Raw genomic sequence first — 17,105 nt, forward strand, 5'->3', positions numbered from 1 at the left:
ATATATATATATATATATATATATATATATATATATATATATATATATACACACACACATACTTGTCTGTTTAATATTCATTTTCCATGTTAGTATAGGTTTGGATGGAGATACATTTAAGGCAGGACTATATGGCTGGATGGTTCGCATGTCACCAATCCACACCACTTTTTGAGGTAAGAGGCTTTCAAAGCATAGAGTGACCGGTCACAAAGTCAACATCAGTACAACTTCATTTAAGTGGTGTTGGGTGTGGAATATAGAAACACTGATGCATAAATATGCATCAGTGTTTCTATAAAGTACATGTGCATCCTACAGTTTCTATCATCCAAATTCCCTGACATAGCATTGGTTGGACCAGGGCTACAGACAATACCCAAGGTGTATTTTAATAAAATGTATATGATGAATTACAGTCAATTCTATAAACTGTTGAAGCATCAATTCTATTGGTAACATCAATTGACTTAGAGGTTATAATGTAATTCCTATGACAGGAAAGAAAATGAGTCAAAAGCATATCACTTTAACCAACCAACCCATCCACATTTCTGAACTTTTAAAACATATCTATTACATGAAACTTTCAAATACTTTATTAAATATTGCATCCACATTAACTTGCAAAGAAACAATTAGATATGTGAGTATAAAGCTTCATGAATGAAATGCCACAGGAGCAAGGCACACAAGGAGATACCATATGGAAAACTTATCAAATTCAAACCAACAGAGGGTGGAAGTGATGATGTTGAAAATTATAACATAGACAATGAGAACATTCAGTTTCAGCTTTTCTATTCTCACTCCTAGCCACATCTTAATGAAACCTTAAATGAATCGTCTGGGCTTAAATTGGATATATCAATAGCTGGTCTGTATTTGCCTAGGGTTAAACTAAATGTTAATAGGTCAGGCTCTCTATGCTGCTGGCACTACATAACCTGAACAATTTGTCTCATGTTTGGGTGATCAGTGACTAAACTGATCTCCATATCTGGAAGGATGAAGGACACCACCAGGTAATTTGGAACACTTATTTGAAAATGCATTGCTGTGCAGGTTCCGCCTTCCAGGCTATAGATTTTAAATATAACCTTATGATATTTGAATAAGTTAGTTAACATGAAGATAAACGTATCCACTGTAAATCTGTTTCTTATTTAAAATTCAATTCTTAAACAAAAAACACATTGTTGAAGACATGCAAGTTGATTTACAAATGAAACATTTAATTACAATAAAACAAAAGATTTGTAAAAGCAAAGCTGAAATTTAAAAATTCATTCATGACTTGTAAGTAAAATAAAATATCACTATCTACTTACTTGAAAATTTCCTCCCCAATGACATCCAAATTTTCAACAGAAGGTAGTTTTCTAACAAAGTCAACAACAGCTTTGATCACTTTTTCTGGTGTTAACTACGAAGAGAAGGAAAAAGTGTGAACATGACTAAACTAAACAATTTAGAATAAATGAATAGCTAACTTAACTAGTCTGTTATAGAAACAAGAAATAATTAAGTTTAGAATACTTTTTTACAGAAGTTTCATTGCAGTAAGCAGAGTTATCTGAAGAAAAAAAAATTTAACTGGACTAGCTTACATTCATTGAAGTAACAAGTATGCCAGTAGAATAAAATGTCAATGGTTTTAGAAAATTAGACTTTAGTAATTGTATTAACTGAAAGCTTGTAATCAAGTTTCAATGGTCTAACTACGGTTACACATAAAGTAACAAAATGATTTCCACAACTGACTTAAAACTCATCGTTTAGAAATTCACACTAAACTACAGAACATATAGTCAGTAATAAACCTAGACAATAGGGTCAGCAATGCACACAATATACAGAAGATTTTTTAAATAATTACATTCAAAGGAGTACTATAACTCAGTAACTCATGTTCAAAAAGTTGGGAGAATGTACCTGACAAACTAACCTGATGGACTCTCCAAGCTTTACATACAAATGAACAAGTTAAAGAGCAAGCCTTAGTATGATTGAACAACTGCTAGGAATAGCAAGTCAAAAATAGAATATCTTTAACCATTGGTCTGCTTGATCAAGACTTAGCTGGGAGTTCAACTCAATGAAACAACCTAATTATGAAGGATACTTGTTCAGAGCAATTCATTACATGGTTCAAAACTTGAGTCAGGTTGATTGGGTTAATCATAATTATTTGCCAGGGACACATCAATGTTAGGATACAAATTAGTTATTTACAAAGCTGGTATCCTAATGACAAACCAGCCCAAATTCTAATTAAACTACTGACTGTGTTTATCATTGTCAATATTTGGTAGATAGGCTGGCGTAATTGGTTAGCACTTATCGTGAATATAAGAGGTGTAGGTTCAATTCCCATGCATACTAATACCCACTTTTTTTCTGTTGGGGGCTTATATGCCCCAATATTAGACTATTTTCTTCAGCCAATACATGGTGATTGCTTATAAGCTTTAATGGTGATGAGCTGGGAGAATTGTTAGCACACTGGGTGAAATGCTTAGCGGTATTTCATCCATATTTACATTCCGAGTTCAAATTCTGCCATGGTCAACTTTACCTTCATCCGTTTGGGGTCGATAAAATAAGTCTCAGTCAAGTACTGGGATTGATGCAATCAACTTACTTCCTCCCCCGATAATTCTGGCCTTGTGTTAAAATTTGAAATCATTATTGCCAATGTCAAAAGCAAAACTTGAACATTTGAAGATAATTTAATATGAAATAAAATAGTCAATGCTTCACCTTTGTGGGTCTTCCTTCTGTGGCTTTATAGACTTCATCTTTGAAAAAGTCAACTAAATCCTCATCAGGAAGTATATGATTTCCTGAAAGGAAAGAAAAAAAAAAATACAAAACTCATGGAATGTATACCTTGTTTCTTGAATGTTATCTTCCCTGATCCAATACCTTTCCCCATAGCTACCCTAACATGTATAAAAAAAAATTTTTTTTAAAGCAGCTTTATATATCATAAAACATTATCTCATAGGAATGCATGGACCAAGATTTTTTACTCCTATCTTTAGTCATCAGACTATTTTTTAACTATAAAGGAAGTCTTAACCTTGAAATATATATGTATGTATATACACAACAAAACAAAGCAATTTACTATGTAATTAAATTACAAACTTAAGAGTAATTCATAATTTATTGAGGCAGATTTTCTGCAGTTTGAAGCTCTTCCTGTAGCCAACCCTCACCTGTTTCCAAGTACAGTATTATTTCCCCGTGGCCAGAAATATTTTTTGTAGAATATTGGAAATGAATGACACTGCTTGTCTGACAATGATACTATCATGCAACGTCGAGATAAGGAAACAAACACATTCATTACCAAAATATGTAGATAACAGCTGTAAAATCAGCAGAAAGAATTCTGTTTATATGGTTTGGCATGCAACAGGTTATCAAAACGTTTCTCGGTTGTTATGACAGTTTATAGCTATTTATCTCATAACTGTGTAAAACAAAAAATGTGCAATCAACAACAGCTCCTGCTCATAGGTGAAGGGACTAAGTACACCAGTGAACCTAATCTACTCTGAATTTAGTCATGAGAAGAAACAACATTTTTTTGTTTCTATGATGATTAAACTTATATATACGATGTCAATATAATGTGGCTAACATGACAATAAATATATAAGTTTAATCATCATAGAAAAAAAAAAAAAAAAAAAAAAAACCCTTTTAAAAAAAAAAAGGGAGAATAATTAAATCTAAATGAAAATATCAATTTCTTGCAGCAAATGGGCATTTTCCTTTTAATCAGCAATTATAAGCGAGAAAAAAAAAAAAGTAATGTAGAAATAATTTGCCACATTTTGTCCATAAATAATGTGCGTGCACCCACGATAATCACTTAAAGTACATGATATACATATATACACACACACACACACACAAAAATAAATATATGAATTCTGATGTGAGGTATATACGATGTCAATATAATTTACAGTGAGTGGCAAGACTGGTGTATATGGCAAACATTTAACTAGACATAATTATTGATTAGTTGGACAGAATTTAGACAGAGAGAGTGAAACCTCTCCAATCTTTCATGGTTTCTCATGGAATTGGTTGCTCCCACCTTGTATTATTCAGGACACACAGGACAGTGTTTTACACAAACTAAGATGGAGCTTCATAAAACATATACCTTGTCTGTATTATGAAGGCAAAGTGCTCAACAGAGAATATATGACTGGAGTGTATATGTTTGTGTGTGTACACTAGGCATGGGTAACCTTTTTTGAGAAATGGACCAGGAGACATGGTTTATCCACCAGGCAGGTCACATAACTAAAAAGAATTGAAGGTAATTTTTCATTAGGCATATCATTCAAAGAGTCCCACAGGTTGCACATGACTGGTACACACAAACACAGTTCCAGTACAGCCCTCAACCCATAAAACTGTTATAGGTTGTACTCATGGAAAGAACTTCCATCTCAAGTACAATTTTGAATATAAATGAAAAAAATAATGAAATTAGTACTATAAGGTATAAAAGAACAGAATTATATTTCAGTATGCTTTAGGAATCAGTTGTTTAAAGAAGATTTTGTCAGAAGGAACCTAGAAAAGACATACACAAAAACTGAAATACACCATCAATGACTACTTCTGAAGGCCACAAGGACAGAACAGTCACTAGAACTTAACTTCACTACATGTCTTCGACAAACCATTGAGGGATGAAAAGCTAAATCAGCTGGGACAAGATCTAGGCTCAAAATGTAAGGTGATAAAAGTAAATGCTGTGGGGCTTTTTAATCAAACATTCTAATATTTTCTATCCCCTAAAAAATAAATAAATAGAAAGAAAAAATGTTTATTTGCTACCAGATCACCAAAACAGAATAATAGAGAGAAAAAAAAATTTTTTTTTTTTTAAATGAAGATTACCGCATCTTCCTCACTGTCCAAAAAGTTATATGTGCTACCTTTTAATGAATAGTGTTTCAATTGAGCTAAATGTTTGCTAGAACAATACAACAGGACTAGGCAATGGAATATCAATTACTACAACAAACTTGCCTTTTATAAGAATATGTTCAATAACAAGAATGAAATATTAACATGAACTCTTGAAGTGGAGGGAAAATGTTACAAAATCCATATTTCATTAAAAGGTTAAATTGACTGTCACAAAATTACTGACATTTTCTCTTTACCCTTTCACCTTAGCTTAATAACACACACACACAAACCATGATAGTTTTCATTGTGTAAGAATGAAAAAAACTGTATTCTGAAACTGTTTTTCTTTCATTTTCTATATAATGTCAATATTTAAAATTTGGTTTAGACTCCATCACTGCCAGATTTCTTGGTATGCTCTACAACTGTGTCAACACTAAATTGCACTTGCATTTAAGTTTTTGATGTCAAGTTATATAGAATTCATCTCCAATATCTCCCATGATAAACTCAAGATTTCAAATCAATAGCTGCAGAAAAGGATTGTCTTAGAACAGGTGTTAGATGGTGGAATAGCAAAATCTGTTTAGTGTAGGACTAAATGTCTTGCAGAATTTTTGTCTCTCTATGATTCAGTTTCACATCTCACCAAAATCAACTTTGTATTCCATTCATTTAGGATTGAAGATTTAACACACATGTACCAAGTTCAATAACTGACACAATTATGGCTTTTTCCCTATGTAGAACAATTATTAATTTTGAGAAATGAAGACAAATTGATTGCTCTTATAAAGTCTTGAAAAATTTATTATTATTTGTTTATAGCTGAATCTTTTGAAGAATCAGAACAAATTCCAGACATGAAAGCAAATTCTAGAAACATGAACCCTTGAAGTAAACTTTGCAATGCTTCAGTCATCAGTTAAGAACTTATGCTCTGGTGCAATCTGTTAGTGCGTTCAATATACAGAGAATCTGTAGCTAATATAAAAACTATATTAACTACCACAGGCTAGCTGACAGGGAAGAAAGACCATGTAGCAGGTACACAAGAGCAGTTAGCAATAAAAAATGTTTGGAAGGTACCATAGCAGTAGTTGATAGTTTGTTATCTGGGCAAGCTAATTAGTGGTGGTGGCGAATGCTCTAAAAACATAATAGCTAATATAAGGACAGAGTAGAAAAAGTTGGCTTCTCTCTCCAAATGAAAGGTAGATTGCATGGCATTTGTGTAGAGTGTAAAACTGAATGGTGGTAAAAACCATTGCTTGCAGAAGATGTGTTAAAGTTGGAAAGAAAAGAGGTGAGTATGCTCAACTATGTATGTAAGTGTGCATGAACAATGAAGCACAAATGAACTGAGAAAAACTAAGTATAAGAGAACTGACATGTAATGTGCAAAGAAAAGGGATATGCCAGAACATGTGATGTATATGAAGGATAACATTTGGGTAAAGTGCCAAGCAATCCAAGTGGAAGAAAGCCAGAGAAGAGGAAGACTTGAAGAAGACAGAAAAAAAAACAGTGATAGTTGTTCTCATCAAGATGGCAAGGAAGCACAAGTGGCGGGATACTGTGTAAGGGAAGACTTAATCCTATTTCTGCAAAAATGATGAAGATTCAGAAATAAGAGCATGGTCATTCACATGCACCAAATCTCAGAGGTAGTTGAATATGAATTGTAAGAGATGAAGATGTGCAAAGAACAAAACCAAAACACACAAAATATTCAACACTTACTTTCAGCATTTCCATATATGACTCAACAATTTCAATAACAATATATTTCTTTAATGAGATTACAGGACAGGACAAATGCCACAAATCAAAAGTTACACAGCAACTAGCTCTTGAATAAATATTTCTCCTGCAGCTGTTAACTACAAATGTCATCTATAGTTTATTTTACATTAATTCTATGAACCTCTCTAATGTACCTACAAATTAGTGTTTATGATTTAGTTTCCTGATATACAGTTTCTCTTCTGCACCTTACTTACACTTAATAATTCAAATGGGGAATGTTGTGATGTAATAATTTGTCAGTAAACTACATACAATGAAATTAAAACTTAATTATGTGTCTTGCAATAATTAGGGTGCGATACTCCAACATTATGGTAAAAACAAAGATAAGAGAAATGCACTGGCATTATCAGTAATGACAATGAGAGTTCTAGCTGATCTGATCAATAGATCTGTTCATGAAATTAACGTGCAAGTGGCCAAGCATTCTACAGACAGGTGTAAACTCAACATAGTTCTTGGGGAGATTCAGCATAACACAAAAAGTGACAAGGTTTGTCCTTTGAAATATAGGTACTACTCATTTTTGCCAGCTGAGATAACTGGAGTGACATGATATAAAGTATCTTGCTCAAGGACACAGCACGCTACCAAGGATTGAATTCATGATCGTATGATCAGGAGCTGAATATCCAAACCACTAAGCAATGCAGAGAACCATAGAAAAATTATGTAAGATGTATTTAGAAGTTAATAACATCGATTAATGAAGAAAGAAATCATCATGACCAGACACAAGTTTGGCTATGGTGTTAAAAGATGTTCATTTCCCAACCACATAGTTGTTGAATTCAATACCACTGCACAAGAACTTGAACAAATGTCTTCTATAGCCTCAGGTCAACCAGTGTCGTGTGAAATTCAGAAGATAGAAACTGTGTGGAAGTCTGCAACATAAATGTGTGTTCTCTACTTTCCACTGACATCAGTTAAACAATGGTAATGTTTGTGACCTGCATAATCAATATCTCACAACGCCTGTAGTTCAATGTGAGAAGGCTAGAGGAATAGCATACATGAAAGCTTAGGACTGGCATCAGGAGGGACATCTGGCAAAACACTGCTGTCTCAAGAAGTCTTGTCTAACCCATGCGAGCATGGAAAACGTGAATATAAAAATAATGAAGATTTATACATGGTAAATGATCAATTGGCTTTCCAACAATAAAAAAAATTGATTCAATTATAATTAAAGATCCTTTTTTAATACACCAGATACAATATCAATATTTTCACATTTAATAACAAGTTTCTACAAGATGGATGAAAGAATCACTGTCATGATTATAACTGCATAAAACCAGAATATAAATTCTAATCAAGATACTGCATCAACATATATTTGAGAACCCTTTACATAAAAAAATTTCATAATCAAATGCTGTCAATAATAAACACTGTGGTTAATTAATGCTCTTGAAAATATATAATACAGGATGATTGTCTTGTGAAAGTATTCCTAATATACCTTTTACACTTGCTTCAGTTGTTATTGATACCAACCTGCCCAAGACCACCCTTGCTTCTATGATACAAACTTTGTTTTATGGTGATCTAAATAATAATTTCCCATAAAGCTTCTGTGTTGATTTATATCCCAATTACTAGCTTAGTAATGACTAAAATCATCATTAAACATCCGTTTTCCATGCTAGCATGGGATGGATGACTTGACAGAAACTGGTAAGACCAAGGGCCACACCAAATTCCATAGTCTGTTTTGGCTTGGTTTCTACAGCTGGATGCCCTTCTTAACACCAATCACTCCACAGAGTACTGGGTGCTTTTTATGTGGCACCAGCACCCACACCAATGCCATTTACAGGGCACCTTGGTTTTAGGACCTCAATTCTGTTGTGGTGGGTCTTCTCAAATACAGCAAGCACCACATATTTTCTTCGTAAGGTTTAGAGTTTTGAGATCAGCCTTCAAAACTTCATCCCATGTCTCCCTCTTCCACAACTTCCCCCCACTTTAAGTGATCGGCACTTCTTTATGCAACTGTCCTCATCCATCTGTATCATGGCCAAATCATCACAGTCTCCTGTCTTGTACACTGCATATAATTCCTGTTATGTCCAACTTCTTCCCCACATCCAACTGAGCATACCAGCTTCATTCCTCTGCAGCCTTTGCATGTCCTCCACATTCAGGGCCTGCATCTCACTACCATGCAGCACTGCAATTCACGCATATGCATCATACAATCTTGCCTTTACTCAGAGACAGATACCTTTGGTTGCCAACAGAGGTAAAAGCTTTCCAAACTTTGTCAGTCCTATTCTTATTCTTTAAAAAAAAAAAGTTTAAATTATGATCAATAAAACTTCCACACAATAACATGTCCAAGAAAAGATTCTAATTGTTTCCTGTCCTTTGGAGATTTTACATACTAAACAAAGCAACGTGGTGAGAACTATGGCCTTGTACTACTTGATGTGCATGTCTGTCTCACCTGGTCTAACATTTTTGTGGAGGTTGACAAATGTGGTGCTAGCTTTGCTAAGTTTGGCTTTCACTTTGTCATCAATGTTGATAGTTTGGGGGAGTGTACTTCCCAGGTAAGTGAACATGTCTATTTCATCTAGTCACTACAGACTGATGAAGATAGGTTCTGTGTATGTCATTCTCGGAACTGGTTGCTGCATCGTTTTATACAGATCCTCAAACCAAAACTGCCACAGGAACCAATTTATTTGGCAGTATGAGATTGTTCATCCACCAACCAATTACAAGAGCAAAAGAAACCTTTTAAATTTGTGATAACTATAATGGAATTTCCCTACTTTCCATTGCAGACAAGATTTTGGCCAGAGTGCTACTCAACAATGTCAGTGCACCATGAGCAGGACCTCCTACCAGAAAGGACACAGGACCAAAAACATGGTGTTTGCTGCTAGACAACTACAAGAGAAATGTCAGGAACAGGATGCCAACTTGTACACCATCTACATTGGTTTGACCAAGGCTTTCAAGACTGTTAGTAGAGAAGGCCTATAGAGAATTATCACAAAAGTACGGATGCCCCAGAAGATTAACCACCATCATATGACAACTACAAATGCCATGTTGGCCAAAATTTAAGATGATGATGAAACATCAGAACCATTCTGTCTCCAAAAGAGTGAAAACAGGGTTGTGTCTTTGGTCCCACTCTGTTCACCCTCATGTTTCCAGCCATACTGATAATGGAAAGCTAAAACCATCTTCTGTTGGATGTTGCTAATCCTTCATAATCTTTTAGCTAGTTGTTTTGTTAAGTCATTACTATGTATTCTTTTCTGTCAGTAGTAATTTGTCCCATGGCTAAAAACCATGTAGCTTTATCACTCCTTCCTGATTCCTGCCACCCTTGTCTTTCCATGCTTGATACTCCATACCCACCACTGATAATTTGGGAAAACCTGGTGCTTCCCACTTAGTAACCTACCTGTTTCCTTCTCTTATTCTCACCAAGAACTATCATACTCAGTGCCTAACAATAAGATGCTTATTATTACTAATATTGAAGATATCTACAGTGAATACTGTATGTCATACATGGATTGAGGTGGGTGAGAGTAATAATACCAAACGAAGCACAGATGAAACATCTATTCAAATGAGTTCCAACTGTTGTATCTCTTCAGATACAGCAGATACCAATCAAATCATTGCTGGAGATCTGTTTCTCTTTCCAGGACACCATCATCAACGTTAAGTTAGGAGAGATTGTTCAGATGCAGACTGGTATATATTGTGTGCAGGAAGTAAGCTGGAAAGGAGGGTGGTGGTGGTGCTCAACCAAACATGTTACAGGCAAGGAACAACAGCACAAATTCTGGGTTGATACCATCAACTGAGTGGGTGGTATAGGTATATCATTAGCTATGAAATGGGTAAAGTAAGTAAAGCAGTCAAAGTGAGTGATAGGACAATCCAGTTAATTATTGACAACTCAAGTGCTATTGAGAGAGGCAGCTGAATGTGGAGAATGCATAGGGGAGAAAGAGAGAGAATATTGCATGTAGACCCAACAGATGGATTGACCACACAAATTTGACAGAAGTATAGTAGATAAGGTGATGAAAGATAAGCAGAAAAAAGCAGCTGACCCACTGGAATAGTTGCTGAGATGCTTAACAAATCTGACAAAGTAGGATATAGATTTTGTTCAAACTGTCCATGAGGTTAATACATTGCACTCTACACAAGTAAAACACTTGTGCCAAAAATATTTTTTAGAATTTTTAAGGATAACTTTTCCTCCAAAACACAAATGCCTCACCGTATCTTCTAACATTCAAACAGTGAAACTTCCCCATTCTGCTACAATATCTGCTATAGTAGCAGCATCAGATATTACTCAAATTCAATGAGACAATAGCTTTAGCAATAAGACACTATCTGATTTGGGTTTGAATAGTAGTATGATAAATAAGAGTAATGGAGCACTCATGTTTAAATGTGGCTCATTATGACCACATTGATATATTAGGAATAATGAACCCAATACAATAGAAAATTTATTGAATAAACTAAAGGCTCAATCAGTAGTTAATAATAATACTAATATTGACAATGGAGCAAATATTTCTCCAATGGTTTCAAGACTGATTTACATAAGGTAGTGTAATTATAATGAACAAAATGGGAGCAAATCAGTGGATGTAACTGGAGAGTAGTAGATAAATGTCCATTAAATGGAGACTGCTTTCACAAGAACATTGTTTATCAAAATACTGTAAGAACCCATAATAAGCGTAAATGTTATGTAGAGTATACAACAATGTCTTTTAAGAAATGTTTTTCTGTACTGTCACTCATTTTCTAACCCTAAGCTTAGACATTCAACTTCTCTTGCAGAGTATATATTTAATTCAAAATCTAAGGGCAGAGAGTTTAAAAAGGAATGGAGTCTTATAAATTCAATCAAACTGTACCAAAGGGAAGGACTGTCATCTATGTACAGTTGAAACACTTGAGATTCTTATAGCAGCTGAGAAGCTATTGAATAAAGAGAATTAAGTTATAGCTGAGCAAAAGCATAGGTTTCCATAGACTTTCAAGTACATATCATGGAACACAAAGGAATTATTTGTGCATTAATAGAGGATCTGAAAGAGTAAACATGCATATGTGTGTGTAAACATACACACATATCCATGCCTGCACCCCTCTTAATCTATATATATATATACACACACACACACACACTACAAACACATGTAGATATAAGTGTATATGAATATGTAAAAGAATGCATGAATGCATACATATACACATGTATATACTCCCTATTCATCTGTTCTCATTCACATCCACTCATCCCATCAGTTTGCACACTCTCTCTCTCTCTCATATATACATATGGCATGGATGGACTGGAAGAACGGTGGTAACAGGGAATTGCATCAGATTGCCAGAAGGGAAGCTAAGAGAAAGGTTTACTTAGCCAGAGGGGAAGCAGGTAAGAAAAAATTTGCCAATGCTCTGCATCGTGAGGACCAAAGACTAAGTGTTTCATGTTGCAAGACAGTGTGTGAGAGAGAATCGTAATGTCAAAGGAGAGAAATGTGTCTGCGTGGATGACAGCTCACTTGCATTTAATGAGGCTGCAAGGAGACTTGGAGACGCCACTATGAAAGGTTGTTAAATGAAGAGAATGAATGGGAGAAAGACAGTCTACTGAAGGTCGACCCAACAGAGGGACCAGCTACCTATATTGACAGTACCTTGGTAGATAAAGCAATTAAGAGTATGAAGACAGGGAAAGCCCCAGGCCCATCAGGAAACACTGCAGAGATGCTTAAACTATTTGGAGGTGTCGGCTATAGTCTATAGTACATGAAGGAGTTATACCCAATGACTGATGTAGCAGCACCATAGTCAACTGCTACAAAGGTAAAGGTGATGCATTAGATACAAATAATTACAGAAGTATCAAGTTGTTGGATCAGGTAATGAAAGACATGAAGAGGGTCCATAGCCCAACTAATTAGGGATAGAGTCAGTTTAGATGAGATGCAGTTTGGGTTGTGCCAGGGAAAAGCACCACTGATGCCAACCAATTTACAGAGAGTATTGCATGTTTTTTCCACGTCACCAGCACTAAGTTTGCCATGCAGATTGCAAGACTATGAACCCCAAGAGAAGTGGCTTTATGCTGGGAGATGAAGGGTTGAAGTCTGAGAGATTTTTTGATGGGGCTACATGGCTATTCACATTTTAGAAGAGATGGGGTGATCAAGAAAGAGATAAAAATAGCAGTGATGAGGCATCTGGGTGGACCCTCAACATGAGGTGAGTAAATGTGAATGAAGATAGGAAAGGGAGAGTGGCAGTTGCATATACACAGACATGTACATCTACATATGTATAAGTCTGTCTGCCTGTCTATACACACACACACACACATACATACAGGGTGTTTGTACTAAATTTGACGATTTTTTTCAGGAACAGCTTAAACAGTCATTGGCTTTGGAGAGTATGAAGATTAAAATATTGGAAAAGAGTTACCCGTATCATGATGAATCACACTAGGTATCAAAATACTGGCACCAACATTCTGTGAAGACTAATGGTTGTAAGATGTGACAGATTATGAAGTCATGACCAACAGGGAGGGACACAGCAGGTGTTCTAACTGCATCTGCATGCTAAAATGCATCCTGACATCTTTTAACAGAGCCTTAGGCTTAACTCAGATGGTTACACAAAGCTGCCAGAGACTTAGTCAAATCCCCGGCTGGTGATAGTTGCTGCTGGAAAGCCATACGTGTGGCAGCAAGATTTTGGCTCTTTGCCCTACCTCTAGAAAGAGTCAGAAGTGGTTGTTGAAGAATTTCTATAACTTCACCAGCCCCAATTTCAGGCCTCCTATTTCCATAAATTGTAATTACATTGATTATGATGCATGGGGTGTGGTTCAGAAACACACCACCCACTATACCTGCAAGACCAAGGAGATTTTGAAGATTTTCCCCAGTGACAAAGGAACACATGCACCAGGTTCTGGAGCTGTCTTGAAGTTGTGGTGGAAGCTGAGGGTGACTATTTTGAGTAAATTGTTATCTCCCAGCCATAATTGAGTTGATAGTTTTCGATTCTTTAAAAAAATACTTTTATTTTTGGATGGGATATTGTTTTCTTTTCCTTTTGTGCAAGCTGACAAATTTAACACCAAACATCTTGTACATAGACATATACACAGTGTTTGTATGCATACAGGATGTACTCTTGCATAAAAAGCCCCTATATTTTACAAGGATATTTTGCTGTAAAACAAATTGACTATTAATGATCTGTATATCATATTTAAAGTACATATACTGTAGAAAGCCTTCTAAATGGCTGTATTCATCTTGAGAAAGAATCCCTTATAGATGTATAGTGTTAAGAGATACAAACATATCAACTGCAGACAAAGAATGCCCAGCTGATATATTTCTGTGTGTTTTAACTTTCATCACTAATAAAGAAATTGAGTACATTTTTAACATACACTTAGGGAAAGCTATTTTAAACCATACATAATGGCTATGTATGTAAATATGATGTTGAGACAGTATACTGGAGTGAAGTATGAAACTACATTTGTCATAAACAATGTTATGGGTATTGTGTCTCAACTTGATCTTTTAGAGCAAATAATATAGTTGTTTATATTTTGATCAAGCAGTGTGATATTTCTTATTACCATGATCAAACAAGGGTAGCACACTACTGCTCAAGTTTTGTTGTAATCCACTCATAGAAAATAGCAGATGAAAGTTTGTGACTATTTCTTTCATCTTTCCAGAAGTTTTCATTTAGATAATAAATGCTTTGTAAAAGTAACACAGTCATTAAATAATGTAAGACGTGTCAGGTGTGGGTTATGCATGATGGGGAAGGAGCTGAGATCATGTGACCTCTTCACATAACCGCTGACGTAATGAAAGAAATTTTTCTGAAGCTCATGCTAACACTCAGTGATGATTTGGCTTGTTTTCAGTATTTTATTATTAGTAACAATTATGCCAAGCAGACTTGTGCCCATCCAGCTTCCTAGCCTATGGCACTCAGTCTGCCATTTGCAACATGGTTACATTAGAAGCAGAGCAATTTTTTTTACACATTTAAAAATTAATTAAAGCAGATCATATACACAAATAAACATGATACACACACACACACACAGGATTACCTCATAATACATGTGTCTGTTCTAAGATTTTTTTTAAAACAGTAAATAACTTTTAAGAAAGTCTTTCTACAAATACATATGTTTGTATACATACAAATGACACCTTGGGCAGGGGTTTTAAAGCCTTGTGAGTGGACTTGGTAGATGAAAAGTGAAAGAAGCCCACTGTATATGCATATATGTACAGATGCAGACATGGCTGGGTGGTTAAGCTCAGTTCAGAATCATTTGATTAGGGATCCAACCTTACAATGTGAATGCTGTTGGCTAATGTTCTACATTCTAAAGCCGAGGGTTGACCAATACTATGTGAGTGTAAATGGTAGAAAGAAACTGAAACTTTTGTGTGTGTGTGTGTGTGTGTGTGTGTGTGTGTGTGTGTGTGTGTGTGTGTACATACAGGCACTGTCACAGTTGTGTGGTTCAGAATTTTGCTTCCCAACCACATGGTCTTGGGTTCAGTCCCAGTGTGGCACCTTGAGAAAATGACTACTGCAGATCTGGATAGATGAAAGGTTTGTGAATAGATATGGTAGACAGAAACTGAAAGAAGTCTGTCATGTGTGTATGTGCATGTGCCCCGGGTTACCATCAAACAAGTGGTGTCATTCATTTTCAGTCTTCTGTGAAAACATATCCAGTCAAGGGGAGGTATCAGCTTGCTTGGAAACAAGGATAGGTATCAGGAAGGGCATCTGTCTGTGGAAAACCTGCCCTGACAAATTCCATCTCACTTATGCAAGCATGGAGAAACAAATGTTAAAATGATGATCATAACAATATGTGCCACCATCTGTGTGTGTGTGTGTGTTTGTGCAAATGACTTCATACTTCCCCCTCCCCATGTTTTTGGTGACTTAACAAAACAACATCACTATCACATTCAGATATCATATACTCAATCCACCACAAAAGCACATTGGAGTTTCTTGACATGTCTTAATGTTGTGCCACCTTTATAAACAGAAGATACTAGCAACTATGTCCAGGCTGTTCGTTGTTTGATAGAATAGAAGATTACCTTGTTTGCAAACAAGTATAGGTTGGTGACAGGAAGGTCCTCCAGTGATAGAAAGTCTGCTCTGACAAAATCTGCCTGACCCATGCAAACACAGAAGAGTGGATATTCCAAAATGATTAACACAATGTATGTGTGTGAGGGGCAAGTTCATATTTCCCCTTATCTGCATATCTTATGCTCATTGATAAACTATGGCTATGTATACATGCATACTCACAAAGTTGAAAACCGAAAAATGATTACACAAACTTCCATCAGGCCTGCCAATCTCATTGTTCAAAAGATTTTTATTAATTTAAAAATCTTTTTTTCAAATATACATATAATAAATGAAGATGAATGGGCAATGACAATTCAACACATACTACAAATGTTTCAATAGCATATTAATTTGTTTGCATTAGGTGTACTACTTTAGCCAAAATCATCACGCCAGCCAATTGATCAAGCATTTTGAACTATCAACAGAATATGGAGTGCTGATTTTTTTCCATTGATGGTTTAGAATGCTTGATGAAATGGCTTGTGATCTTGGCTAGTGTAATACACCCACTGTTAATAAATGATCATGCTACTGAAACATTTGTAGCATGTACTGAACTGTCATTGTCCAGCAATCTTCATTTATTCTATTTCTTCACCTTATGTGTGGCTAATGTTACTAGAAAGACAAGGCTTGCAAAATAATAGCATCAAACAGTTATGATCACATTATCTAATCTTGCAATTGGAAAATATAATGGGGATATTTATTAGTATTCCTACAGTGTACACCAATAGCCAGCTACATGTTGGAAGCTACCAAACTAATAACCACAATCTGCAAAATCCCAATCTCTCTCATATATATATATAAAAACATTGCAAACTTTGCAGATGGAAACTGCAAGAAACCTATGATGCAGGGGCACTGGCAACGATCTCACTCGAAAATCCTACGGGAGCCAGTCAGGCGGTACTGGCAACGCTCAAAATGGTGCATCTCATGTGCCACCCGCACAAGAGCCAGTCCAGGGGCACTGGCAACGATCTTACTTGGCTTGCCGGGTCTTCTCACGCACAGCACATTTCCAAAGGTCTCGGTCAGTAGTCATCGCCTCGGTGAGGCCCAATGTACGAAGGTCTTGCCTCACCACCTCAGCCCAGGTCTTCCTG

The 17,105-nt window shown here is 35.7% G+C and overlaps 1 protein-coding gene across 1 annotated transcript in view; it reads right to left on the minus strand.

Moving 5' to 3' along the window:
* LOC106881009 (constitutive coactivator of PPAR-gamma-like protein 1) overlaps window positions 1-17,105 on the minus strand; it is a 41,608-nt gene that overhangs the window by 17,666 nt on the left and 6,837 nt on the right. The window contains exons 2-3 of the mRNA XM_014931196.2: window positions 2,764-2,846; window positions 1,332-1,426 (exon numbers count right to left, since the gene is read on the minus strand). Of these exons, the coding sequence (XP_014786682.1) occupies window positions 1,332-1,426; window positions 2,764-2,846 (178 nt within the window). The remainder of the gene's footprint in view (window positions 1-1,331; window positions 1,427-2,763; window positions 2,847-17,105) is intronic.

Source organism: Octopus bimaculoides, chromosome 6 (genome assembly GCF_001194135.2).
Source record: "Octopus bimaculoides isolate UCB-OBI-ISO-001 chromosome 6, ASM119413v2, whole genome shotgun sequence".
Taxonomy (NCBI): Eukaryota; Metazoa; Mollusca; class Cephalopoda; order Octopoda; family Octopodidae; genus Octopus; species Octopus bimaculoides.